The sequence below is a fragment of the Triticum aestivum genome, chromosome 5B, assembly GCF_018294505.1.
Source record: "Triticum aestivum cultivar Chinese Spring chromosome 5B, IWGSC CS RefSeq v2.1, whole genome shotgun sequence".
In the NCBI taxonomy this organism is placed as follows: domain Eukaryota; kingdom Viridiplantae; phylum Streptophyta; class Magnoliopsida; order Poales; family Poaceae; genus Triticum; species Triticum aestivum.
The window spans coordinates 235744937-235771427 of record NC_057807.1 but is presented as its reverse complement, the minus strand read 5'-3'; the positions used below and the strand labels follow the sequence as shown (position 1 = coordinate 235771427).

The following is a 26491-nucleotide window of genomic DNA, read 5'->3' as shown; positions in this document are numbered from 1 at the left end:
CCCGGGGGGGGTTAGAATAAAGATGACCCTTGAGTCTGCAGAACCCAAGGGAAGGTGGTAGGTTGTTAGTGCAAATGGTAAAACCAATGTTGGGCATTGCTGGAAGAGCTTTACTTAAGGCGAACTGTCAAGGGGTTCCCATTATAGCCCAACCGTGTAAGGAACGCAAAATCCGGGAACATAACACCGATATGACGGAAACTAGGGCGGCAAGAGTGGAACAAAACACCAGGCATAAGGCCGAGCCTTCCACCTTTACCAAGTATATAGATGCATTAATTAAGTAAGATATATTGTGATATCCCAACCAGTAAACATGTTCCAACAAGGAACAACATCTCCATGTTCCAACAAGGAACAAACTTCAATCTTCACCTACAACTAACAACGCTATAAGAGGGGCCGAGCAAAGCGGGAACATAGCCAATCAACGGTTTGCTAGGACATGGTGGGTTAGAGGTTTGACATGGCAATTTGGGAGGCTGACAAGCAAATGGTAGGCATCGTAGCATTGGCATAGCAAAAGAGCGAGCAAACTAGCATAGCAAAGATAGTAGTGATTTCGAGGGTATGATCATCTTGCCTGAGATCCCGCAAGGAAGAAGAACGAATCCAAGAAGAAGACAAACGGTCGTAGACGAACAAATCCTCACAACTCCGGAACGAAACCGAAGCTAACGAGAGAAGCAACCCGGAAAGAAACAAACAACATAGTAAACACACAAGCATAAACAAGTCATGATGCACAAACAAGTATGATGCATGTCCGGTTTAATGAGGCATGGCATGGCAAAGTGCAACAAACAGTACTACAAGTTAAGTGGAGCTCAATATGCAACAAGGTGCATGTTGACGGAACACCACATCAATTATTTAGTTATCTCTCGTTTAAGCTACCCAACAATATTAAATGTTGTTAAGCATGGCAAGAGGGTGAAGCAAAATATAAACTAGATATTTAGGCAAGTTTAAATGAGGCCGGAAACACAAACAACAATTCCGGAGAATCCCCATGTCATTTAGCAGCTTAATGCAACAACAAGTTTAAACATTTTAATTGTTATTATCATGATGCGGATGACATATGCAAGTTTTATGCCATTTTTATGAAAATGTTGACATGAGCATGTTATGAAGCATTTGGTCACCATGGCGGAACAAAAAGGGTGCCACGGCGGCGAAACAAAAATGGTGCCACGGCAACATTCCGGTCCCGGTAACTCATGGAGATACCGGTGCAAAAGGAGGCGTGCGGATGTGCAGAACATGCTAGAGATGGTGGGGTGATCCCGGTTACCGGGTTCCCACGGTTCATCGGCATGGCGAACGAGGAGGAACGTGCATTCGGGGCGGAACGCGTTCGGAGCGGTGTAGAGGAAGTAGGCGTTCACGGGACATCGTGGAAGTAGTTGTACACGACGTCGGTAGAGGAAGTAGTCGTACACGGCGGCGGCGATAGTGGAAGTAGACGTTCATGATCCGTAGATGTTCGGGGTTCACGGGGTCTTCGAGGGTCGACGGTAGTGGTACACGTTTTTGTAGATGTTCAGGTCGACGGTAGTGGTACACGCGACGTTGGGGTACTTGTTGGTCCGGTCTTGGCGGTGTAGATGTACACGTTCCGTAGACGAACATGGATGTCGTGGTACTTGGCGTTCGGAGTCCGGGTCTTGTCGGTCCAAAACGAAGGAACACCAGGGCCTCGTTTGGCAGCAGCAAGGAGGCGATGGAACAACATGCTGAGGAAGATGCGGCGCTGGGCTGGCCTGGCTGGGCTTACCTCTCTCTTCTCTCTCTTATATTTACTTTAGCAGAAAAGCAAAAAGAGAGGAGAAAAGAAAAGGAGGGTTAGGGAAAGAAAATGCGCAAGGGGATAATTTCCTTGGACTCACAAAAATATGCTCGTACCAAGAAAAATAGAAAGAGGCATGATTGAAAGATTAAATTCAAACTCATTTGATTTAAATTCAAATGATTTGAATAGGAAGTGAGGTTTGGGAAGGTCCAAAAATGTTCGGATTTTTGGTGGAGCTCCGGAAAATGATGAAAGAATAAATGGCAAAGTTGGAGATCAAGAATTAAGACAACAGAAGCATTGGGATTTTGCAAGTGTGTTATGGTGAATTCCAAAAATGAAATATTTAATATAGCTCCCTAATATTGGAGGATATGTTATAAAGAGAAGTCACCATGTGAGTTCCCTCGGTTTAAATAGATCAAAAGATCTATGCAATTTATTTAGAAGAGTTTTTAAAAATTAATGATATGATGGCATGATGCAATGCACATGATGCAAGGATGAATGCAACGAACAAAACAAAATCACACAACGAAACTCGGAAATCCTGGAAGGCATCTGAAACTCCGGTCTCGGGGCGTTACAACACTCCACCACTACAAGAGGATCTCGTCCCGAGATCTAGGATGGCATCGGAGAGAAATGGAAGAGGAAGAGAAGAGGTAAAACTAAGTTGCTTCTTTGACCAATGAGTGAAACCAAAGAACCTTGAGAGGTTGAACAAATTGAAAGAAAGAGTACAAAGGAGATGAACGAGATTGCAAACAATCCGTTAGAAAGAGGAACAAGGAACATTACGAGAACTTGAAGGTTGCGAAGACATGAATCAAGAGTTTAATGGACAAGATAGAATTCGAAACCACTCCGGTTAAAACAAGATGAGAGGGGAAGAATTCGGGCAGTACTCCGGTTGAACATGGAAGGAATAGAACATGAACTTGAGAAGATGGGATGTTACTTGATGAAATCAACAACACACTGCCTCCGGAACTATTGAAATAATGGCACAATGGGTAAGAAGGATTTCAGACAGCTCTCCAGTTGAGGAAGGAGGGAAAACTTGATAAGATTAGAGAACTCGAATGAAAACACGACACTCCGGTTAAATGGATAAGCAAGAAAAGAACACAATCCTCACGAATCGAGATGGTGAGTGAAAAGAGCAACGTAACAATGTCTCCGAAATAAATAATAGAAGATATATCATTGGAATAACAGAATGGAGAAGAAAATGCCAACTTCTGCCACAAATGAGTTTGGAAAGCATCCTTGCAAAGAAGAATTGAACGGAGTTGTTGGAAAATCAACAACGAAAAGCACAAGCTTGTAGTGGGCTTATGGAAAACATCTCAAAATTATGAGGTGACAACCGGCCACTAACGGAAAAAATTGCTTGCTTGAGATCAACGAAGAGATGAAAACTTCTTCCACCAAGATGATAAAGAGATAACTTGGATCATTGGCAAGCACCACAAATAGCAACATTCCCAATGGAAGGCTTTTAGGTGAAATATGACACAAGATAACTCCAACAACGAGGTTGATGGATTTAAAAATAACTCATTCTTAACAACATGTGAATCATGGAACATGAACTCAAATTATCAAGAATGACATAATACCACCTCCAAAATATGGTAGAAAGAATTGCACTCCGGATTACCATATGAAGAAAGCTTGAGCTCCTTAGGAAAGAATCTCGATGAAAACTTTGAGAAGGGAATTAAATCCTTGATGAACCATCATGTAGAACCTCCATGAAGAACTCCGGTAAACAAAAGGAATGAAAAGAGAGAAATTGAAAACACAAGGTGAATCCTTGCAATGATTTAGATGGATCTCCGTGATAATTAGAGCTTGGAACTCCGGGAAAAAGAGAACATGAAACAAATGAAACCGAGAATTTGAAGGGCCTCCGGAATAAAGAATTAATCACTTGGATGAACAAGAATAAGAATTATGTTATGCTTATCCTTCACCAATTAAATTGATGACAATCAATGGATTTGGCATACTACTTATTCTCGTAGAAAGGATTAAAAGAGATATAGCGTAAACTTGAGAAGGTCTTCAACGAACCACCGGTAGGATTGGAACAACAAATGAATTGATATGATGAACAAGGAAGAGAGATCTTGAAAGAACCACCGTAAGAATTGAAAATGATCGAAGTAGGGGTGCATCACCAGTAAGAATTAGCAAATGAACGAAGGTGCTTGAGACAAACTAGATACATGAGAACAAAGAGATCAAGAACTGATTAGAGGATATTCGATAGATGCACCGGCAAGATAGGAGAATGATAACTGACGGCTGAGAATGAATAAACCTGAATTGATGGACTCCGGATGACAAACTGAGAAGACTCTTGAATATCTCCTGATGGGTGAAAAAGATTCTCACAATCGAAAACAATTATGAGAGGATGGCAACAAGCTAGCACCATGAATCTTGAAGAGAATAGAGCAAGATTAAAGAGAAACTCTTCTTCGGTCTTCAAATGATGAGAATGACAACGAGAAACACCACCAAGAATTATTGAGGCACACCGGAAGAATCAAAAGCGAAGAGGTTGAGCCAACTATGAAAAGAATTTGAAAGATCTTGGAGAAAAGCATTTGACTGATGATAACTCATTCTTACGTCAAACTTGGAGAAGAATTTAGGATAGCTCTGGGAAAATAGAAGAGTCAGGTAAGATCCTGGGAAAAGACCTGTGGGTTAGGGCCCACTCAAAAGAACACCGTTGAAAAGATTTAAAAGAGATGTTGCACCGGTTGAATTAAATGACTTGAATGAGATACCAATCTCGAAAGAGCTTGAACGAATGCAGAGTGGAAACACGAATCTTCGAGGTATCTTGAGCACTCCGGAACAATTTAATAGCGAGAGATGGATGATTAAGAGGTGCACCGGCATAAGAAAAGCATTGGAAAAAAAAAGAAAAGGAGTATGCTTAATACCAAAGCTTGAATTAAATCCACCGGAGAAGAAAAGAACGAGGAATGACGAACTAGTAGAACATCTTCTTGAGAACCACCGGGTAAGAACATTGACGGAAAAAAATGGAGAAACTTCCCATCAATAAAATGGATACTTGAAGAAGAAATCTTAGTCCTTGAAGAAAAACAAAAGGGAGGGAGGGTGGGAAAAACAAAGGCAACTTGGAGACGGATGAAACAAACATCGTTGAGAAGAAGTGATAAATGATCTTGCAAATGTTGACGTGAACGGATCCACTTGAGGAGAGACACACCGGTTAAAAAAAGGATTGACAAGACAGACTCGATGATCAAGAAGGATTAGTATTCACATAGGAATATGAGAACACCATTTGGAAAAGGTATGGAATCAACATTTGACTTCGAAGCAACTCGAATACCACAACTCAAAACAAAACAAAGGATTGGCTTGCAAAATAAGCCAGAACAAACATATGATAGAGATTTCGTCCGAAGTTTTCGTGGTGGGGCCTACACGGGCTCGATCGTACAGCACCATCATGTACAAGGCAGTGCACTTGACATACGAAGCGTCCCCGAGTCGGCATAGCCAAGGACTCTTTAAGACACAACGAGACCACTATAAAACCAACCGTGAATAGGCGGACCACTAGACGTCGAACCCCAATTTCATATCATACATCTGTTGGAAAGATATCCTAAGAGCTACTTGAATTCCCACCTATGAAACTCCCGAAATTTTCAGGTTATGCAATCAGGTGTTGGGGATACAGGGGAAGCATAATATCTCACCCAAAACTAACAAATCCTACATCCAGCTGTATCCATCCTTCAACACATAACCAAGAAACCTTCGAAAATCGTCTACCTCAACCTTCAAAAAGCATCCGTTATACAAGTTATGGCAATACTCCCGTACTCACCTCAGTACTGGGTTATCGGGGTTATCTCACCAACAACTGCATAAAAGAGATTTTCGATGTCGGCGTACTAAACTCAGGTATTCCAGAACTGCAACGATAAAATTATGACGACAACACCTCAGAGCTCAACTCCCCGGGACACTTCCACTAAACCCCTGACAGGAGGCACCAAGACAATGTTCTCATCATAAAACCATCGGAACGATTCCAAGATACCCGCGTGATCCTAAATTTTTTTTAGTGAAATTTGAGAAGAGAAGAGTCAAAACTCTACATCAGGATGCCTTACCAGAGCGATGAAGAGACTGGGGAGTAAAAAGAATTCCTAACTCTCCGATATATAATTCCTAAGGACTCAAAACATTTTTCTAGACACAACTCGGCCGCTAAAAACAATCAAGCAGTGGGACTCCTAAGGTCGGGGAAGGCTCTGATTACCAACTTGTAACACCCTCGATGCGACTATATCTCCCACGTGTCGAGGCACGACTTAGAGGCATAATCGCATTGAAGGCATATGTCGCAAGTGAGGTAATCTTCACACAACCCATGTAATATAATAAGGAAAAGGATACATAGTTGGCTTACAATCGCCACTTCACACAATTACATGAATAAAGCATTACATCATCCAGATACAATCAAGGTCCGACTACGGAACCAAAATAAAAGAAGAACCCCAAATGCGACAAAGGTCCCCGATCGACCCCAACTGGGCTCCACTACTGATCAACTAGAACGAAACAACACAAAGGGCAAGATCTTCATCGAGCTCCTCCTTGATCTTGGTTGCGTCATCTGCACGGTAACATAGGCACCTGCAAACTGGTTTTGGAAGTATCTGTGAGCCACGGGGACTCAGCAATCTCGCACCCGCGAGATCAAGACTATTTAAGCTTATAGGAAGGATGGAGTAATGAGGTGGAGCTGCAGCAAGCGACTAGCATATATGGTGTCTACAATCGCAAAAGAGAGCGAGAAGAGAAGGCAAAGCACGGTCGATAAAAGTATGATCAAGAAGTGATCCTATAGCAACCTACGTCAAGCATAACTCCAACACCGTGTTCACTTCCCGGACTCCGCCGGAAAGAGACCATCACGGTTACACACGCGGTTGATGTATTTTAAATAAGGTCAACTTCAGGTTTTCTACAACCGGACGTTAACAAATTCCCATCTGCCACATAACCACGGGCACGGCTTTCGAAAGATAATACCCTGCAGGGGTGTCCCAACTTAGCCCATGACAAGCTCTCACGGTCAACGAAGGAATAGACCTCCACCCGAGACATTCCGATCAGACTCGGTATCCCGGTACAACAGGACATTTCGACAGGGTAAAACTAAACCAGCAACACCGCCCGAATGTGCCGACAAATCCCGATAGGAGCTGCACATATCTCTTTCTCAGGGCACACTCAGATGAGCAATCCGTACAACTAAAACCAAACCTCGAGTTTCCCCGAGGGGGCGCTGCACAGGGCTCTAGTTCGGACCAACACTCAGAGGAGCACTGGCCCCGGGGGGGGTTAGAATAAAGATGACCCTTGAGTCTGCAGAACCCAAGGGAAGGTGGTAGGTTGTTAGTGCAAATGGTAAAACCAATGTTGGGCATTGCTGGAAGAGCTTTACTTAAGGCGAACTGTCAAGGGGTTCCCATTATAGCCCAACCGTGTAAGGAACGCAAAATCCGGGAACATAACACCGATATGACGGAAACTAGGGCGGCAAGAGTGGAACAAAACACCAGGCATAAGGCCGAGCCTTCCACCCTTTACCAAGTATATAGATGCATTAATTAAGTAAGATATATTGTGATATCCCAACCAGTAAACATGTTCCAACAAGGAACAACATCTCCATGTTCCAACAAGGAACAACATCTCCATGTTCCAACAAGGAACAAACTTCAATCTTCACCTGCAACTAACAACGCTATAAGAGGGGCTGAGCAAAGCGGTAACATAGCCAATCAACGGTTTGCTAGGACATGGTGGGTTAGAGGTTTGACATGGCAATTTGGGAGGCTGACAAGCAAATGGTAGGCATCGTAGCATTGGCATAGCAAAAGAGCGAGCAAACTAGCATAGCAAAGATAGTAGTGATTTCAAGGGTATGATCATCTTGCCTGAGATCCCGCAAGGAAGAAGAACGAATCCAAGAAGAAGACAAACGGTCGTAGACGAACAAATCCTCACAACTCCGGAACGAAACCGAAGCTAACGAGAGAAGCAACCCGGAAAGAAACAAACAACATAGTAAACACACAAGCATAAACAAGTCATGATGCACAAACAAGTATGATGCATGTCCGGTTTAATGAGGCATGGCATGGCAAAGTGCAACAAACAGTACTACAAGTTAAGTGGAGCTCAATATGCAACAAGGTGCATGTTGACGGAACACCACATCAATTATTTAGTTATCTCTCGTTTAAGCTACCCAACAATATTAAATGTTGTTAAGCATGGCAAGAGGGTGAAGCAAAATATAAACTAGATATTTAGGCAAGTTTAAATGAGGCCGGAAACACAAACAACAATTCCGGAGAATCCCCATGTCATTTAGCAGCTTAATGTAACAACAAGTTTAAACATTTTAATTGTTATTATCATGATGCGGATGACATATGCAAGTTTTATGCCATTTTTATGAAAATGTTGACATGAGCATGTTATGAAGCATTTGGTCACCATGGCGGAACAAAAAGGGTGCCACGGCGGCGAAACAAAAATGGTGCCATGGCAACATTCCGGTCCCGGTAACTCATGGAGATACCGGTGCAAAAGGAGGAGTGCGGATGTGCGGAACATGCTAGAGATGGTGGGGTGATCCCGGTTACCGGGTTCCCACGGTTCATCGGCATGGCGAACGAGGAGGAACGTGCATTCGGGGCGGAACGCGTTCGGAGCGGTGTAGAGGAAGTAGGCGTTCACGGGACATCGTGGAAGTAGTTGTACACGGCGTCGGTAGAGGAAGTAGTCGTACACGGCGGCGGCGATAGTGGAAGTAGACGTTCATGATCCGTAGATGTTCGGGGTTCACGGGGTCTTCGAGGGTCGACGGTAGTGGTACACGTTTTTGTAGATGTTCAGGTCGACGGTAGTGGTACACGCGACGTTGGGGTACTTGTCGGTCCGGTCTTGGCGGTGTAGATGTACACGTTCCGTAGACGAACATGGATGTCGTGGTAGTTGGCGTTCGGAGTCCGGGTCTTGTCGGTCCAAAACGAAGGAACACCAGGGCCTCGTTTGGCAGCAGCAAGGAGGCGATGGAACAATAGGCTGAGGAAGATGCGGCGCTGGGCTGGCCTGGCTGGGCTTACCTCTCTCTTCTCTCTCTTATATTTACTTTAGCAGAAAAGCAAAAAGAGAGGAGAAAAGAAAAGGAGGGTTAGGGAAAGAAAATGCGCAAGGGGATAATTTCCTTGGACTCACAAAAATATGCTCGTACCAAGAAAAATAGAAAGAGGCATGATTGAAAGATTAAATTCAAACTCATTTGATTTAAATTCAAATGATTTGAATAGGAAGTGAGGTTTGGGAAGGTCCAAAAATGTTCGGATTTTTGGTGGAGCTCCGGAAAATGATGAAAGAATAAATGACAAAGTTGGAGATCAAGAATTAAGACAACAGAAGCATTGGGATTTTGCAAGTGTGTTATGGTGAATTCCAAAAATGAAATATTTAATATAGCTCCCTAATATTGGAGGATATGTTATAAAGAGAAGTCACCATGTGAGTTCCCTCGGTTTAAATAGATCAAAAGATCTATGCAATTTATTTAGAAGAGTTTTTAAAAATTAATGATATGATGGCATGATGCAATGCACATGATGCAAGGATGAATGCAACGAACAAAACAAAATCACACAACGAAACTCGGAAATCCTGGAAGGCATCTGAAACTCCGGTCTCGGGGCGTTACAACCACCACCAAGCCAACGCCAGGTGCAGGGACTCGGCCCGCCTGAGGCGGCGAAGGTAGCGTTGGGGCCGTCGCCAGCTCCGGTAGAACAAGGATAGCCTCGGGGATCAACGCCTGGGACTCCAGCAGCTGACCGGAAGCGCCGCCGGAGACGGAGGGCAGCCGTGTGGCCACCGACCCGGGCAGGGGAGGAGACTCGCGGGGAACCCGCGCACGCCCCCCATTCTCCGCTCTGAACCTGCTCGCGGGTGGAGGCTGCCGCGAGCTACGGGGGACGCGTGGATCCGAGAGGGAGGCCGACGGGGCTGGAGCGGCGGCCCCGTAGGGGGCTGGTGGGGCGGAGGGTCGTTGTCGCCAGAGCGTTCCAATGCAGGCATGGCTGCTCCCACGGGCTGGGAGAGAGGAGCCATAGCGCCCAGCGGAGCTTCGCGGGGGAGAAGAGAGAGGGCGCTGAGGAGATTCCAGATCCGGGAAAGAAGTCCACGTCACCCCCGGGGTTTCAGAAGCCGACTAATCCACCCCCTCACCTTTAAAACCAGTTAATTAACCCCCTAAGAGCTCTAATACCGGCTAAATCACCCCCTAATCTCAATTCGGGTGGAATTTGCCGGTGGTTTTGCTTGCGTGGCTCTTCAATATTGCCACGTCGGCTTGGTAGGGTGGCTCTCGGACTTAACTGCTCCTCCTGTTTGTTTGGGCCTCGTACCCCTCCTTCCTTTCAACGAGATGGCGTCACGGCGGCGGCGCAAGACGTGATGATCGCCGCTTGAAGAGAGCAGCGCGACTACTCCAGGTGAGGCGCTCAGCTCCTCCATGCCCAGCACACATGTCCTTCGTTGTGTAAACCACGCATTGAAACTGGCGCCTGCAACATATGTTTGCGCATATGCAACAGTCTGTAGACTCAGAAGTACACTCCCTAAATAAAATGCTTTCTCTGAATTCTCTAGTTTTCAACTAAACTGGGACACCAACACCAACAAGAGAAGAAAAACAGTTTTACACATACTAATACTCAATCTCATGTAAGCTGAATTCTCTCCTCACGGCATCAGTACATGCCTACAAAGAGTATAATGTACACCATTTGGGCCCCTGGGAGGATTCTGTGTGTAGTTTTCCTGCAAGTACGGATGCACTCAGCAGGCTTCACTTTTGGGCTCTGCCAAATCTTGGTCTATTCGGATCATGTACAAGGAACGACTTGGTGAAATTGTTCAGCTTCTAGCCCCACTCCACCTGCAGCGCTTGACCTGAGTCCCTGATGATCTCTAGCCTGCACTCACCAACAGAAAATGAAACCATTGTTATTATCTTATCCTTTTGAAGATAAACTATGTTATTAGTATCATACAGGATTCATGTAAGCTAAATCACTCCTTGCCTTTTGCGTCTGCAGTTTGTAACCAAAATCGATGGGAACACCTAGTCCTTGTCTCCCTTGAGAAGTAAAATACAAAGAGCAAATCGAACCAACGACGCATTCTACTCGTATTTTTCCCCCAAAGAAAGCAAAACAGGGCATAGACTTCAGAAAAGCTTAAAGTTCAGCATATCTGCACCTGTACTGTCCCAAATTAATTCTCACGAGATGAGACTGTACTACATGCCGTTCAACCATGGCGAGGGCGGTCCATGTTCAGGGCGCCTCCAGGTCACGGGAGATTGGGGAGTTGGGGGGAGGGACTAAGGAGGTGGGGCGGCCATGGCGACGAGCAGGGGACGGCCATGGTGGCGAGCAGGGAAGGAGAGGAACCAGAGAACAAGGCACATCTAGCTTCAGCCGGGTAGGCATGGCGACGAACAGGGGAGGAGGAAGAGATGAAGGATTGGGGATTGGATGAACTAAGAACAGCCAGCGGCCCATGCTCATATCGCCTCGCGCCCCCTACCAAGCCGACGTGGCAATAGTGAAGAGCCACGCAAGCAAAACCACCAGCCAATACCACCCGAATTGAGATTAGGGGGCGATTTGGCCGGTATTAGAGCTCTTGGGGGGTTAATTAACCGGTTTTCAAGGTGAGGGGGTGGATTAGTCGGTTTATGAAACCCCGGGGGGTGATGTGGACTTCTTTCCCAGATCCGGTGCCGACGGCCGCAGGGGAGGCTGCAGGGAGGAGACCAAGGCAGCGCCGCCGGCGCGCTCACCCGACGCAGCCGCGGTCGCGAGAGCATTGGTTGTCGTCGCATGCCAAGTTAGGGACGGCTCGTACTTCAATGACTTCGATCATGTACCAATAGGTGCATGGGAAAGAGCCCATCTTCACCGGGAAGTGAGGGAGACAATCTTGCAAATCATCCACACGGCGTCTTGGAAAATTTCTGTCATGGGTTGGTGAGCAAACCACTAGCATCACCGAAGCGCCTGAGAAGTCTTTGTCCTGGTTGGTGAGCAAACAAGGTTTGCTCTAAGATTCAGATTTAGAGGATGACATTTTTGCCCACTGCACTGGGCAGAGGGGCAGATTTGCAAAAGATTTCTATTTGTCTGGTTTCTCTAACACACATGAAGGAAGTTGAAGCTCTAGAAGCTATCAAAAAAAGTGGAGGTCTGGAAGAATCATGCACCACACTTGATGGAGAAGATAGAACAGTAGCCCGTGTCCAGAGGAGGAAGATAGTGTCGAGACCAGCAGCCTCAAACCAATGACACGGCATGCTGGTAAACTTGTGTGCCGGCGCTAGAAGTTCCCGTCACCATATGACATGAAGAGAGACAAGATCTTCACATACGTAACCTGGTTTTTTACATGCACATGAATTATAGTACTATGAACTTACAGACCACACTCGACACGCGTGAATGCTTTCCAATGTGATTCCTCTAGGAAACCAGTGGGATGGGGCTGCTAAAGCTCCCAAGGGCCACATGTCCGACCATAGAACATAACTGCATCAGACGCCCCAGTTTTAATGCATTTTCGGAACACATGTGCCATATTTTGTTTTGCTTACAACAGAAATTGCAGTGCAAAAGGCTTCATAGGCAGGAACTCGAAACGAGCCGCCACAGAACAATCATCAATAGCTGTCTTCATCTGTCTCGGGCCTCCGGAGGTAATAGCGCAAACAATTAACCAGCACCTGTAAAACGGAATTATCAAGAGTTCAATATTGCTGAGATGAGCAAGAAGGTTACTAAATGTGCTAATCCTGGTGTGGGTATATACCTGAGATAACGAGCTGTTAAGTTTTGCGCCTCTGTAACTCACATGAAACTTGTCCTTGGCAACCAAGCCCTGAATAAGACAACCGGCATGACCTAAGGAAGGGCCTTCATAGCTGAGTGACTACCATAACAAAGAGGCAGAAACTGGCATACCTCAGTATCAATCTCAGCTGATCCCACATCAACGTTTACGTCAGTAATGATCTTGATTACTTCCAAGAGTAAGCCTGGTCGATCAGCTGTCTCTATGTAAAGCATGCTGCACATGTTCAACTAAAACTGGTGAGGAAGTAGATGATGTACATCAAACCAAGAAAAACGAGAAACAGATCATTCAGGTTCTATAAGATGTGATTCTTCGCAAATGGATAAAAACATTCGTTTCTTAACATACGAAGTTGTGTCAAACACAATCAACTACTCCCTCCGTCCCAAAACACTTATTTTGGAATGGAGGGAGTATTACACAAGATGCAGTACCCAAGAATCAACAAGTTCCGTCAGCATGACGAATTGCCCAAACACAACCAAATCCAGCAGTCCGATCTGTACCTAGCCTGTCCTTTCTATACCAAACCATCCCATTTTTCATTTTAAAGGTGTCCTATGAGAGATGTACGATAATGCCTGAACCCGACTAGCCTAGACATGTTTATAATGCAAGGATGCCTCCAACACAAGAACAAAATTTTGCAGCTTGGCCCAAACTTGGGAGGCACATACCTTACTACTCCCTCCGTCCAGAAATATTTGTCATCAAAATGGATAAAAGGCGGTGTATCTAGACGTATTTTAGTTCGAAATACATCTCTTTTTATCTATTTTGGTGACAAGTATTTTCGGACGGAGGGAGTACTAGTCAAACACACCTGCTTATTTTGTCAGGTGATTCTTTTTATGGGAAACTATGTCGGTGATTTAAAATTTCAATGCTCAACAAGATAACTAGGCCTCAAGAAAATGTAGTCACTGCCCATGTAAAACCCTCCATTATGATACTAGGTAACGATCACGTGAATATTAGTTTTGGCAGCATTAGCAGGGGATAGCTAGAGATTTAGTTTGCCAAATGTGTACGAATAGTGCTTTGGTACATATACAAGATACAACCACACGGCAAACCGTGGTGTAACATATGTGTGATGTCACCATATGACAACTATAACGTACTAGTGAATTTAGTTCGCCAATGTGCAGGAATAGTGCACCACATACAAAACCATGCATGTGCATGCCACAGAACTAACATATATGGGATAATATGCATGGCAACTAATTAGTCACCGTACATGCTGACATCATGCTACACAAGCGGCATACAATAATTAGAAGCTATCATGATCAAACCTTCTTTTCGGTCCATCATCTTGCACAATTACATGTGTTGCAACGTCAACATCAACCTGCATAGAGAACATAAATTAATTAATTGCTCAAGATATAGGGAAAAATTAAAATTAACAGCACAACACTTGGATGTCTGTTTTCAAATATCCAGTGTGTAAACACCGAGGAAAACCCATCCCTAAAAAGAAAATATGCCTAACAAAAGCATGGACCAGCATCAGTGCTGAATTAGCAGGATGAGAACATCTACCGAACTCACCTTCTTCTCAGGGGCTTTAATTCCAAAAAATTCACCCATAGCTAGCTTCTCGCTTGATTCCTATACACATATTGCATATTATTCTGATATTTCGATTAAGCAAAATGATAACTAATCTAAAGCTACCAAACACCAAAATGTAAAACACAACTGAAGAACTTGAATTCTGAAACATACGGGATGATACTGCAGAAGGTTGTTAATGATGGTCAGTCGTATTGTTTCCAACATGTCAGGGTCCTCAACCTTACGCCCTCTGGACAGAGACAGATGGTATAAACAGATAAATAATATTAGAACATGACCAAATCATCACAACTGTCTTAGTATGATAATCACAGGTGCAATTTCTAAGGAATATTTTGAAATTTTAGTGTGTCAAGACATCCTTCCATTAAGCCAGGAAAAAAAAAGAGAGAAACAGTACTTTGATGAATGCATGTGCAATGTGTTCAATGGTAATTACAGAAAATAGACCATAAGGCAGCTAAACTAAAATATCAGTAATAATATATGGATATTGCACAGTTGCACAAAGTGTAGCATCCAAAAGTGATGAATCAAGCATACATATACCCTCCTTTACTTCTCGAAGTGCAAACAAATAACTAAACACTGTATAAGAAATTGCAGCAAACAGAAAGTTGCATGCACCCACAATCGCATGATGTGGAACTTTGTTTGTGTGACAGATGAATCAGTTGCCACACTTCCTTTCGTCACATCAAGGCCCAGGTCCTTGAGTGCCTTCATCTGCAAACAGTGAACACCACGACGCAATAATTTATAGATACAGAAAATCTGTAACTTATAAATCATTAAAGCATATCTAAGCAAGGCCAGACCAAAAAAACGGCATCCCCGGCACAATAAAATGCATACCGTATCAAGTAGTGCCCCCAAACGATCTCCAAAACTCAGCTGCACAATGGTTGCATCACGGTCTGAGTCTTGGTCTATCAGTACAACTGGTTGTGGAACTGCGTCGTCAGCTGTCTGTGATATAGATTTGTTTTTCAAAAATGCACATTTGAAATCATCAGTTGAGTATGTGTTCAAATAATAGAATGTCAGCATGTAAGAAGAACAAAAATGCCGAGAATAAAAAAAGCACTTTCCAAAGAAAAAACTAATAATTTGAGTATATCAGAATGTTGGCATCTCTATCCATACAATGAATTGTTGAAATATGAGCAACTCTTGGTATAAGCAGAACTACTTTGACGCCTGATGTCTAGGACCATATTGCTTCACGTCAGCCCTCAGAAGAATAAATTTTACAGTGAGACCTAATAGGTAGACTGAGATTTTCTAAAACTGAAAGTGGTCTGAGTTCTCCAGAAATACTTCATTGCTCAGGAATACGAGTCTTAGACACATTTTTATGCGAATTTGCAAGGCTGAAGAATATACTGCAGTGCCACAGTCCATATGTTCCACAAAGTTGTGGTAATTTGAGAGATGTAGTCATGCAAATATACCATTGAGGAAGCTCCCAAGACGTTAGCTGAGTTGATAGATTGGCAACAAATCCTAGAAGGATGGGAAAATTTAAAAAATATTAGCACATGGAAACAATGTAGGACAGAACACTGATATACTGCAGAGGGCATTGGCAGCACAGCCAATACAGACAATTAATTAAAGCATGAGAAACTCAGAACGGTATCATGATTTATCTAAAAACACGGAAGGCAGAAGACTTGTGCCACTACCCTTTACAGATTTCCTGGTTATAAGCACAAAATTTTACTCAAAATATAGTTATCATTATGTAGGTTCACATATGAACACAGCTAGAATTCATGTGTTTTCAATGGTGCACTAGTCCTGTCAGGACCTGGTGGATTCGATTCTTAACGAGGCAGCTCCCTGGAGTCTGGAGACTGGCAGGAGCGAAAGAAGTCAGGAACCTTGCGCTGCAGCTGCACTCCCGGTCTGTAGATGCACCACGTCCTTGTTTGGCACTTCTTCCAGCACAAATATGAACTGAGCACAACTGGGCTTTGCACATCGTATCTTAAAATGAAGATATAGCCTTTTGAGAGAAAACAGACAGAGCAATCGGAAATCCGTTGTGCAGGAAAATTGGTCCTCACTTGTCATTTATCCGTTTACATCTTACAAGAAAGAAACCAAAGTGCATTTTTTACTTTCTGCTGGTCCAATTCGGATGAAAGCTGCAATTCTATTCTATGCATAAAATTTCCTTCTTAATTGCGTTCATTCTACTGCTCCTAACAAAATGGTTACTACAACTTCAAATTTGACACGTCATATTTCCACATCCATGCACCGAATTCAGTGCAAACGAATGCAAATATGTAACAGGCTTACAGGCCTCAACATTTGAACAGGAATAGTTGGAACTATTCTTTGTCAGACATAACAATAGAGAGCACATCACAATCATATCCAATCTAAGTCTCAAAGTTATAGGATAATCATGGATTTATGGCCTCTGAGATAGAATGCATACTCATCTAGGAAGGCCGTGAACAACCGAGCAACACATCGTGAAGTCAACGGTAGCATCTATTCCTCCCATAGGATTTCCCCGAGCTAAGCTAATCTACCGAGCAGATGACTAGTTCGCAGAACCGAAACGCTAAACGACACATCATGGTTCACCTTTCAACAATATACGTCCCATTATTCAACCCAGTGGGGAAAGTGGAACCGCAGCGACGAAACGGGATCAATCGAGTGATCCCGTTCCAAGCCCCAAACTGATCGAAGGCAGCACTGGCTCCGCTCTCATTCAGAAAGCGCCACCCCGATCGTCCTAGACTCGAACCAATCCAACAACAGCTAGCGAGGCGCGGCGAGGCACAGTACACAGTAGGAGGGACAGGGATCACATCACAGGACCGGGTTCAGAATCGGGAAAAACCGAGCGCGCTGAGGGCGGCTCAGATCGCTCACCTCGGGAGAGATCGGGGGGCGGCGAAGCGGAGGGGACGCAGCGGCACGCGAGGGGCCGCGGCGGCGGGGCGGACGAGGTGGCGGTGGTGGGAGGTGGCGAGCGCCATGGCCTCTGTCACTCGGAACGCAAGGAGTGGCGCAGTCGCGGTGGCGCTGTGTGCTGCGGTTTGGTGTTGGTAGGCAGTCGGGGGTGGGAGAGAAAAAGGGAGGGAGGGGCCGTCGTGGTGGCCAGCCGCGTAGATGGTGAGTGGGACGTGAGATTTCTTTTTGTGCGCCCACTTGGGCGACGGGAGGGACACACCCTTGTTTTCTTGTGCGGGAAACGTCCCACTTCCAGTACGTCATCTAGGCTAGCGTCCCTCGCACTTGTCCCGTCGTGTGTTCCGGGGTCGCGCCGGTGGGTGCTGACGACCTTGGCGGCACATCAACGGCTGCAATCGCAAGGCCGCACCGACTGTACTCTTTTCTGACACACCACACGGATGACGACACCTGTAAGCTGTAACCCGCACTAGCAGTAAGACTAGCCACAATGGGTAGTAACATATACTAGTAACATACACATATTTCTAGACTATGTTACTACCTTCATAGTGGGTAGTAACATGAGTGTGGTAACATGCAAAGCTTCATTTATTAGGTTATAGACTCATATTGCATTGAAACATGTGATGTTACAGTAACTAACTAAGTTACTATAACTATCTCTCTCCTCATTAACTCACTGTCACATAAGTAAATTTACTGAGTTGGACTCGATGTTACTGCTGAAGTTACTCCCACTGTGGCTAGTCTAAATAGGTTTTTTCCTGAGGTAGTAAAAAGCTTCTTTCAGACGAGGTATAGCAGTAAAAAGTTGCTGTGCCAGCAAAAGAAGAGCTTCAAGCCAATTGGTACCTATATTCTCTGATAACAGAAATAAAAAAATATTTACGAAAAGTAGCGGTAATGCCAAATGAGCCTCGTTTCGATGTTGCAAGTAGCGGCAGATATGGATTGCGTGTGCAATTAGCTTGGCTCCTGGTTTTATTCTAATGGAGGGACGTTTTGGGGGCGGATCATGTAGGCGAAATGATAGTTTTTCTCTTGAGCAATCACAGCGGACGGACTGAGCTGGTTGATGATTCTGGACTCTCGAGATAACAATAATTGGCAAGCTGATGGTTCTTTTTTGAGAGAAAACTGGCATGCTGTTGTTGGTACTACTCCCTCCGTTCCAAAATATAGCGCGTCCTCGGTTTCCGTGCTTCAACTTTGACCATTAATTTAATCAACAAGACCGACTGCGGCGGGCGAAAAAATTATACCAATGAATTCGTATTCAAAAAAAGTTTTTAATTATATAATTTTTGATCCCGCCGCAGTCGGTCTCGTGGGTTAAATTTATGGTCAAAGTTGAACCTCGAAAAGCGTGGACGCGCTATATTTTGGAACGGAGGGAGTAGTATATTGTATTTATATTTTCTTTGGATTTCTCTACGGATCTAATGTCAGATTTTTTACCATAGCAAAAAAGTTGGAATCAAGAGCTTTATTGATTAGTTAACGGAATTACATTCTTTTAATACACAACTCATAAGGAAGGATGAAATATAGTTTATCCAAAGACATCTTCTCCCAAAGGAACTACAATGTTTAGCGCAAAGATGAGCTTTTGTTTCTTTTGTTGTGAAGGCCAAACAAAGTTCCTCAAAGTTTTCGCAAAGCTTTTGAATATTGCTGACAATGGCAACTATTTCCGACCGGTCTACACCAGGAGAATTGCAGCGTTTAACAACCTATTCGGCATCTGCTTCAATTATAACTCTTTGATACCTATATCAGAAACTAGTTGTATGCCATCTCTAATGGCATATGCTTTCATTGATTTTGCATTAAGACTCGCTTCATACTAAATGGCTTGTGCTCTAATCAAAGTCCCTTCATGGGTCCGAACACACACCAAGACCTGTACCCCCTTCATGAGTATCTTCATAAAAGGCAGTGTCCACGTTAATTTTAATGAAGCTCTCCTCTCGGGGTTTCCACTTATGTTGCTCCTTGATCGGTTTGCCAGCTTGTTGGTTTCATGTACCCGAGAGATCTGTTGCTACATCAACTGCCCATTTAACATACTGTGCTATGGATCAGGTACATTCTCCATGAGTGCGCGCATTTCTTTTCGTCCATACTGCCCATGAGTGATGTGGAGTGGGGCCGATCTTTCACGATTGGAGGGGAAGACGGGGAAGAACACGAATAACACAAGAGGGAAATGACTCAAATAGACAAGACACAATCACACATGGGCTATATCCGCATACACACGGAGAGATACATGATCCGAAGTTAACAAGGGAGGATACAAACGGTAGCTAGTTCATCCCAATCCGTGAGGAAAGATGTATTGAATCGAAGGACGATCTTCCCATGAAAGGGGTCTTGAATCCACTTGGGGGATCTTCTCACATGGAGGCCTTGATCTCCATGGGAGTAGGGGTAAGTGGATGAGCAAAGGTCTATCTCAATGAGCTAATCCTTTGTTGACCCTAGATGGAGAGGGGAGAGGTCTATATATAGTGCTAGTACAAGTTGGGAGCGAGTTGGAGGGTACATGGGCCTTCATCACGTTTATTATGCGCAGACAAGGCCGGATGTCCGGGCCGGCTTCGGCCATTTCCAGACGCTCTCTGGATAGAGGGGGCCGGATTCCCGAGCGTCGGGCCAGATGTCCGATGCCTGTAGATGTTTGGCGTATGGGTTGCTGCTATGGTTGAAGTCTCCTGGGGCCGGATGTTTAGGTCCTGTAGCATCTCGACGGTCCTCCTTCTTGTGTGTCGTCGTACTTGCACTTGTGGACTTGTCCACCATTCCAAGCATCTCCGAGAGGATCTTCTTGGTACCTAAGCACACATAGCATTCCGGGTTGAGGTAGCAACCATGTCTCACGTGGTTCATACGGAATGTCGCTAAGGAAAGGTGTCACCTCGGTCTCAAGAGCTCTTGCACATGCTCATGTCATCAGTCCACTTGGCACTTGGGGAAACATAGGTAGGTCCATGGGGATGATCGTAGGATGCTCCGTGTCAGTGTCAAAACCGGCGGATCTCGGGTAGGGGGTCCCGAACTGTGCGTCTAGGCGGATGGTAACAGGAGACAAGGGACACGATGTTTTACCCAGGTTCGGGCCCTCTTGATGGAGGTAAAACCCTACGTCCTGCTTGATTAATATTGATGATGTGTGTTACAAGAGTGGATCTACCACGAGATCAAGGAGGCTAAACCCTAGAAGCTAGCCTATGGTATGATTGTTGTTCGTCCTATGGACTAAAGCCATCCGGTTTATATAGACACCGGAGAGGGCTAGGGTTACATAGAGTCGGTTACAATGGTAGGAGATCTACATATCCGTATCGCCAAGCTTGCCTTCCACGCCAAGGAAAGTCCCATCCGAACACGGGACGAAGTCTTCAATCTTGTATCTTCATAGTCTTGGAGTCCGGCCGATGATGATAGTTCGGCTATCCGAACACCCCCTAGTCCGGAACTCCCTCAGTAGCCCATGAACCAGGCTTCAATGATGACGAGTCCGGCGCGCATGTTGTCTTCGGCATTGCAAGGCGGGTTCTTCCTCCGAATAATTTATAGAAGATTGTGAACACCAGGATAGTGTCCGGCTCTGCAAAAATAAATTCCACGTATAACCGTAGAGAGAATAATATTCACACAAGTTCAATCTGCTGACGTATTTTGTGGCATGACGTCACACCTCTACCAAGCCTTTACTAGAATCGTTTTTATTGTACCACCTCAGCACATTTAGCGAAGCGGTTTCCTTGGCACGTGTTGTCGAAGCAGAGATCGTGTTCTCCTTATTTCGGGATTCCCATCAATACGGACGTGGGTAACCCAACCGTGCCCGTTGCCACGCCCCCTCCATCGAAGGCGGGTTCCAAACGGTCATGGGGACGGCTCTTGGTATTCTTCCTCTTTATAATGAGACCAAGGCCCGTTCTTTTCCTTCAATCCTCTATCGAATCCGCCCCTCGCCCCGAGTTCCAACACCCAGGGCTCCAGATTCGGGTACCTTCGATCTTCGACAATGTCCGGCCCCGACCTACGAGGCCGGTGGATGCCCTCCTCCGTCACGGAAGAGGACGTGCTAAAGCTGAGAGATGCCAGGTACTTAACCTACGAGATTTTGCATAGGCTGCCTGCCCGAGGGCAGGTTATTCCGACTCCCGAGCTTGGTGAGAGCGTCGTGTTCGTGTCTTACCTCCGTCGGGGTTTAGGCTTCTCGACGGATCCCTTCGTGAGGGGGCTCATGTTTGACTATGGGCTGGAATTCCATGACTTGGCTCCGGAGTCCATCCTCCATATCTCATCATTCATTGTCGTCTGTGAAGCCTTCCTCCGCACTACCCCTCACTTAGGCTTGTGGCTCAAAACCTACAACGTGGAGCCGAAGATGATTGAGGGGCGTCAGGCAGAGTGCGGCGGGGCAGTTATAAGCAAGAGAGCCGATGCTCCATGGCCCGAGGGCTCTTTTCAGGAGGAGCTCGGCCTGTGGCAATAGGAGTGGTTCTATATCACCGCTCCCAGGGGCAGCAGGCAGAGGCCGCCGCCCGTCTTCCGCTCGGGCCCTCCACAACAGTTGACGTCATGGGTCAACAAGGGGCGTGACTGGGGGCCGTCCAAAGACGTACCCCTGTTGCAGGACCGGATTCGAGGTCTCCAAGAAAGGGAGATCAATCTGGTCGTAGTGGTACAGGTTATGCTGATCCGGTGCCTACTGCCCTGCAAACGTCGCCCCCTCCACCTGTGGGAATTTAATCCGGAGGGGCCACGAGCTCTTCAACACTTCATGGGTTTGACACCCGCGGAGATGTACAAACTGTTCTTCAGATCGCAAGAGATGCGTCCGGACTTGACCGAGGATGCTGGCCTAAGCTGCAATTGCCCGGATACTCAAGTAAGTAGCCCTGTGTCCGGACACATCGTCCATCTATTTATGGTGGGTTTGCCTTTTAACCAGCTATCCCTTGGACAGGAGTGGATAGCGCAAGCAAAACTGATACGGTGTCCGGCCCCCTCCCTGAGACCACGCAAGATCCCGTGTTAATTAAAATGTTGGAGGTTGCACCTTCGGAGGAGGGCAAAGGGGGGCACAAGGGAACTACCACCTCTGCCAAGGAGGCTTTCAGTAAGGGAGGAATCGAGAGTCCCTCCTTCCAGGGGGAGAAGAGGACCGCTTCCGAAGACCCGGGGGCCAAGGCCTCAAAGCGGGGAAAGAAATCTGTACCGGGAGGTCCTGTGCTGGGAAGAGCCCCGGCCGTACTGTCTCCTCCGAGGAATCAGCCCTCCAGCGAGCCGTAAGTAAAAAAGGGGGAATTTTGTAATAGTGGACACCCCTGCTTAATTTCTAAGGGTAACCGAAGTTTTCATCTTGTAGTTCGGATCTCAGCCCATCTCAGCACAGCTCATCTTCGGGAGACCTTCGTCCGGAGATGATGGAGAGCGAAACGCCTCCATCTGCCGCCCCGTCGTGCGGGGCGGACGACCCTGAGGTGTCGTCGCGGAGGGTCTACCCGAGTCCGGCGGGGCCAGAGAGTTCGGCACCCATTGGAGTACGGCCGGTGGAGCTGCATGATTTGCTCAAGAGGGCGTCTATCTCAAAAGATCACCACACATTAATGAGTATGGTGATTGAGAGGATCTCGTCCGCCGAAAGCGGGTTGTGTGAGGCCGTCGGAAGTTTGCTGACGGGATTTGAGGTACGCAAAAAATGACATACCTTTTGACAGTTTTGCACATGAAGTGCGCCCTGTATAGATAGTAGCCCCTGAGACTTGGTATGCTGTCAAAAATGGCAGCGTGCCGAGGATCATAATCTTAGTTATAGATTGTCGCCTTTCCTACGTAGGTGGCAGAACGTTCGGTGGCCAGCCGGACTGATGGAGTTGCCGAGCTTAAGAGGCAACTCGACGTTGCGGATGCGGACATCTCTGTAACGCCCCGGATTCGATGCGCCAGGTGTCTGCCAGTTATTCGCCATCGTTGCCATGTCATTTGCTTGCGTGTGGCATTTTATCATGTCATCATGTGCGTTTCATTTTGCATACGGGTTCGTCTCATGCATCCGAGCATTTTCCCCTTGTCCGTTTCGCGATCCGGCGCTCCTATGCTCCCCGGCGTCCCCTTCTTGCCTCTCTTCGTGAGCGGGTGTTAAACTTTCTCGGAATGGATCGAGTCTTGCCAAGCGGCCTTGGTATAGCACCGGTAGACCGCCTGTCAAGTTTCGTGCCATTTGAAGGTCGTTTGATACTCCAACGGTTAATCGGGTAATCGTAAACCCCCCTTCTCCTTGCAGCCCAACACCCTTCCAAAGTGGCCCAAAACCCAGCAAACTCCCCTCCATGCTCTCGGTCGTTCGATCACGATCGCGTGGCCGAAAACCGCTCCTCATTTGGACTCTCCTAGCTCCCTCTACCTATAAAACTAGACCTCCCCCAAAAATTTCGCAGTCCAAACCCCCGAAACCCTAGCCCCTTCTCCACCGCGCCGCCGGACATGTCCATCCGCGCCGGACATGTCCGCCAGACACATCGCTTCGTCCAATCCCAAGTCGCCACATCAGCGCCGCCGCCTCCCTCCTCCACTCACGCGCCGCCACGTCGCCTCTCAGCCTCCCCCCGCGGCCGCGGCCCGCCGAGCCCATCGCGGGCCCGCGCGAAGCCCGACCGCGCCCGCCGCCGCCCGCACGAAGCCCGCCCGTGCGCCGCCGTCCATCTCGTCCCCGTGTGCCGCCCCGCCGTCGCCGCAGTGCCACCATCGTCGGAGCCCCACCGCCGGTGAGCGCCCTGTCCAGGTCACGCCTCCCCATCTCCTCCTTCCTCCCCGTCTTGGGCCACGGCCCGCATGGCGAGCGCCCATCTTTTCCCCGCCCGTGCGAGATATAGCTATACGCGCCCGTCTGTTTTTTCCTGAAAAACTGCCAAGTCCCCGAATCTGCTAATATTTTCATGGCATGTTCGACGCATCGTATCTCTGCATCCATAGCTCCGTTTCGTGCGTATAATATGTCAAATTGTTCGTCTCAACGAGTACATCATTTCATTCCATTGCATTATATTCATTTGAGCTCATCTTGATGCCTGAATCATTGTTGTAAGAGTGCTTCATGATGTTTTTCTGCTGTCTGTTATTAGAACGAGCTCTTTTGTCATTTTTTCCATGATTGATGTGTGCATCCTATGAGGTTGATATCTATAGGTGTTTTGAACTATGTCATGTCTTCTTTACAGAGGTGTTTACCATGTATTTTCGTGATCAATGTGGTGACTAGCACAAGCATACAAACTAGGCATCGTGATGTTGCTGTTTTAGTCCCTGTTCTGCTGTTATTTTGATGCCATGTAAACTTGATGCTACAGAGAGATCCATGCATATTTTGAGATACTTCAGTAAGGGTGTTTTGAACATATGGTTTTTGTCTATCCATTAATGCCTCTTGTTGCAATTATGGAGTAGTCTAGCATGTCATTTTCGTGCTCTACTTTTGCTTCAAATGTTTCCTGGCAGATTGTTTACATGTTATTCAATTTTACCAAGGTTACTATAGTTGATCCTTGCATGCTATAGGCTTGTTCTTGACTTGGTTTGTTTCACAAACATGCCTTCTTGATGATGCTATGCTTATCTTGTCATGCAATGACTTGTGGTGAGTGAATCGAGCTTGTTAAGTAGTGTACATGATGTTGTTGTTTTGCTAGGCTGAATTTGTTATTTCGTGATGCTATATAAACATGTTGCTACTAACCATTCTATGCATAATCTGGAGATGTTCTATAAACATGTTTTGATCTACATGTCATCCTCTATCCATCCATGCCCCTGGTTGCATTTATAGGTTGCTGTAGCTTGTTGTAATCTTGCTCTAAAGTTGCTTGATAATGTTGCTGTCAGCCTGTTAACATTAAGTTCAGTTGTTACCATGATTGTTGCTAGTGTTCCATGCACCCTATGACCTTGCTATTGCCATGATTAGCTTCAAAAATATGTCTTCTTACTGTTGGGTGCCTTGCCATGCCATGTATTGCTCTTTAGTGAGTTGCACAAGCTCATTTACATGCCTTCATGATTCTGTTCCTGCCATGTATGAATCTGTATTATAACTTGCCATGTTCACGTGGGTGCCATCATATTTTCTGATCCTTTTTGGCTTATGGTCAGTAAGGGTCTTTTGATCTATGCATTTAGTAGATTCATGCCATGCCTTTGTTTGCCATGATAAGTTCCTGTAATATGTTGTTTGATAGCTCTAAACGTTGCATCGTGATGTTATTTTCTGCAAAGTCTGAAATTGTTATAACTTGCAATCTTACCATATGTGTTTGAGCATGTTCTAGTGATTTCTGGAGATAGCTCAATGTTCATGTTTTGTAATGCTTTACCTGTACTTCATGTCCATGCCTTTTGTTATCATGTTGTGGTGCTGTAGCTTATAGTTTTGATGCTTGCAATATGCCTAGTTGCTGTTTTGGACAGCTTGTCCTTCAAACTTATATAGTGTGTGTGTTGAACCGTTGCTCCGTTTTGAGTGTGCTCTATATGAAACTTGCTTAGAATTGCATGTAGTTTCATATTATCATGTTGCATCCATGTTTTGAGGTGTTTGCTTGATGTTTGGGTGCATTTTGCATGAATGCCATGTTTAACTTGTTTTGCTCATATCTTCTAGGCCGTAGCTCCGAACTAAATGAACGTTATATGTAACTTGACTAGAATCTCATGTAGATCATCTTTGTGCATCTTAACTTGCTGTTTAACAGCTTGAAGATAAGGTTTATTCAGATCTGGACCAATTTCGAAATTTGCATGAGGACTTACCGGTTTAGTTCTATGTTGTTCCCGACCTCATTTAAACTTGCCTGGATGTGTTGTTCTTGTGTGCATCATCTCTTGCCATGAGTAGCCTCATGTAGTTTTTTCATGCATCATGCTTGTTGTGCATCATGCCTTGTTCATGTGTGGTGTGTTTACTATGTTGTGTGCTTCTTTTCGATAGTTCATGTTTCGTTGCGATCGTGAGGATTCGTTCGTCTACGCTTGGTTCGTCTTTGTGGCTTCATCCGTTCGTCTTCTTCATGGACTCGTTCTTCTTCCTTGCGGGATTTCAGGCAAGATGACCGCTACCCTGGA

At 45.7% G+C, this 26491-nt stretch overlaps 1 protein-coding gene across 1 annotated transcript; it reads right to left on the bottom strand.

Annotated features, from left to right (window-relative positions):
* Nucleotides 1-12335: 12335 nt before the first annotated feature.
* LOC123111146 (ACT domain-containing protein ACR12) lies at nucleotides 12336-17595 on the bottom strand. Its single transcript, XM_044531836.1, has 10 exons — nucleotides 17312-17595; nucleotides 15868-15919; nucleotides 15269-15382; nucleotides 15045-15139; nucleotides 14564-14642; nucleotides 14387-14446; nucleotides 14128-14183; nucleotides 12934-13039; nucleotides 12782-12850; nucleotides 12336-12695 (listed from the first exon to the last, which is right to left on the bottom strand). The coding sequence occupies exons 1-10, from the start codon at nucleotides 17416-17418 to the stop codon at nucleotides 12633-12635; spliced, it is 801 nt and encodes a 266-aa protein (XP_044387771.1). The 5' UTR covers nucleotides 17419-17595; the 3' UTR covers nucleotides 12336-12632.
* Between the last annotated feature and the right edge of the window lie 8896 nt (nucleotides 17596-26491).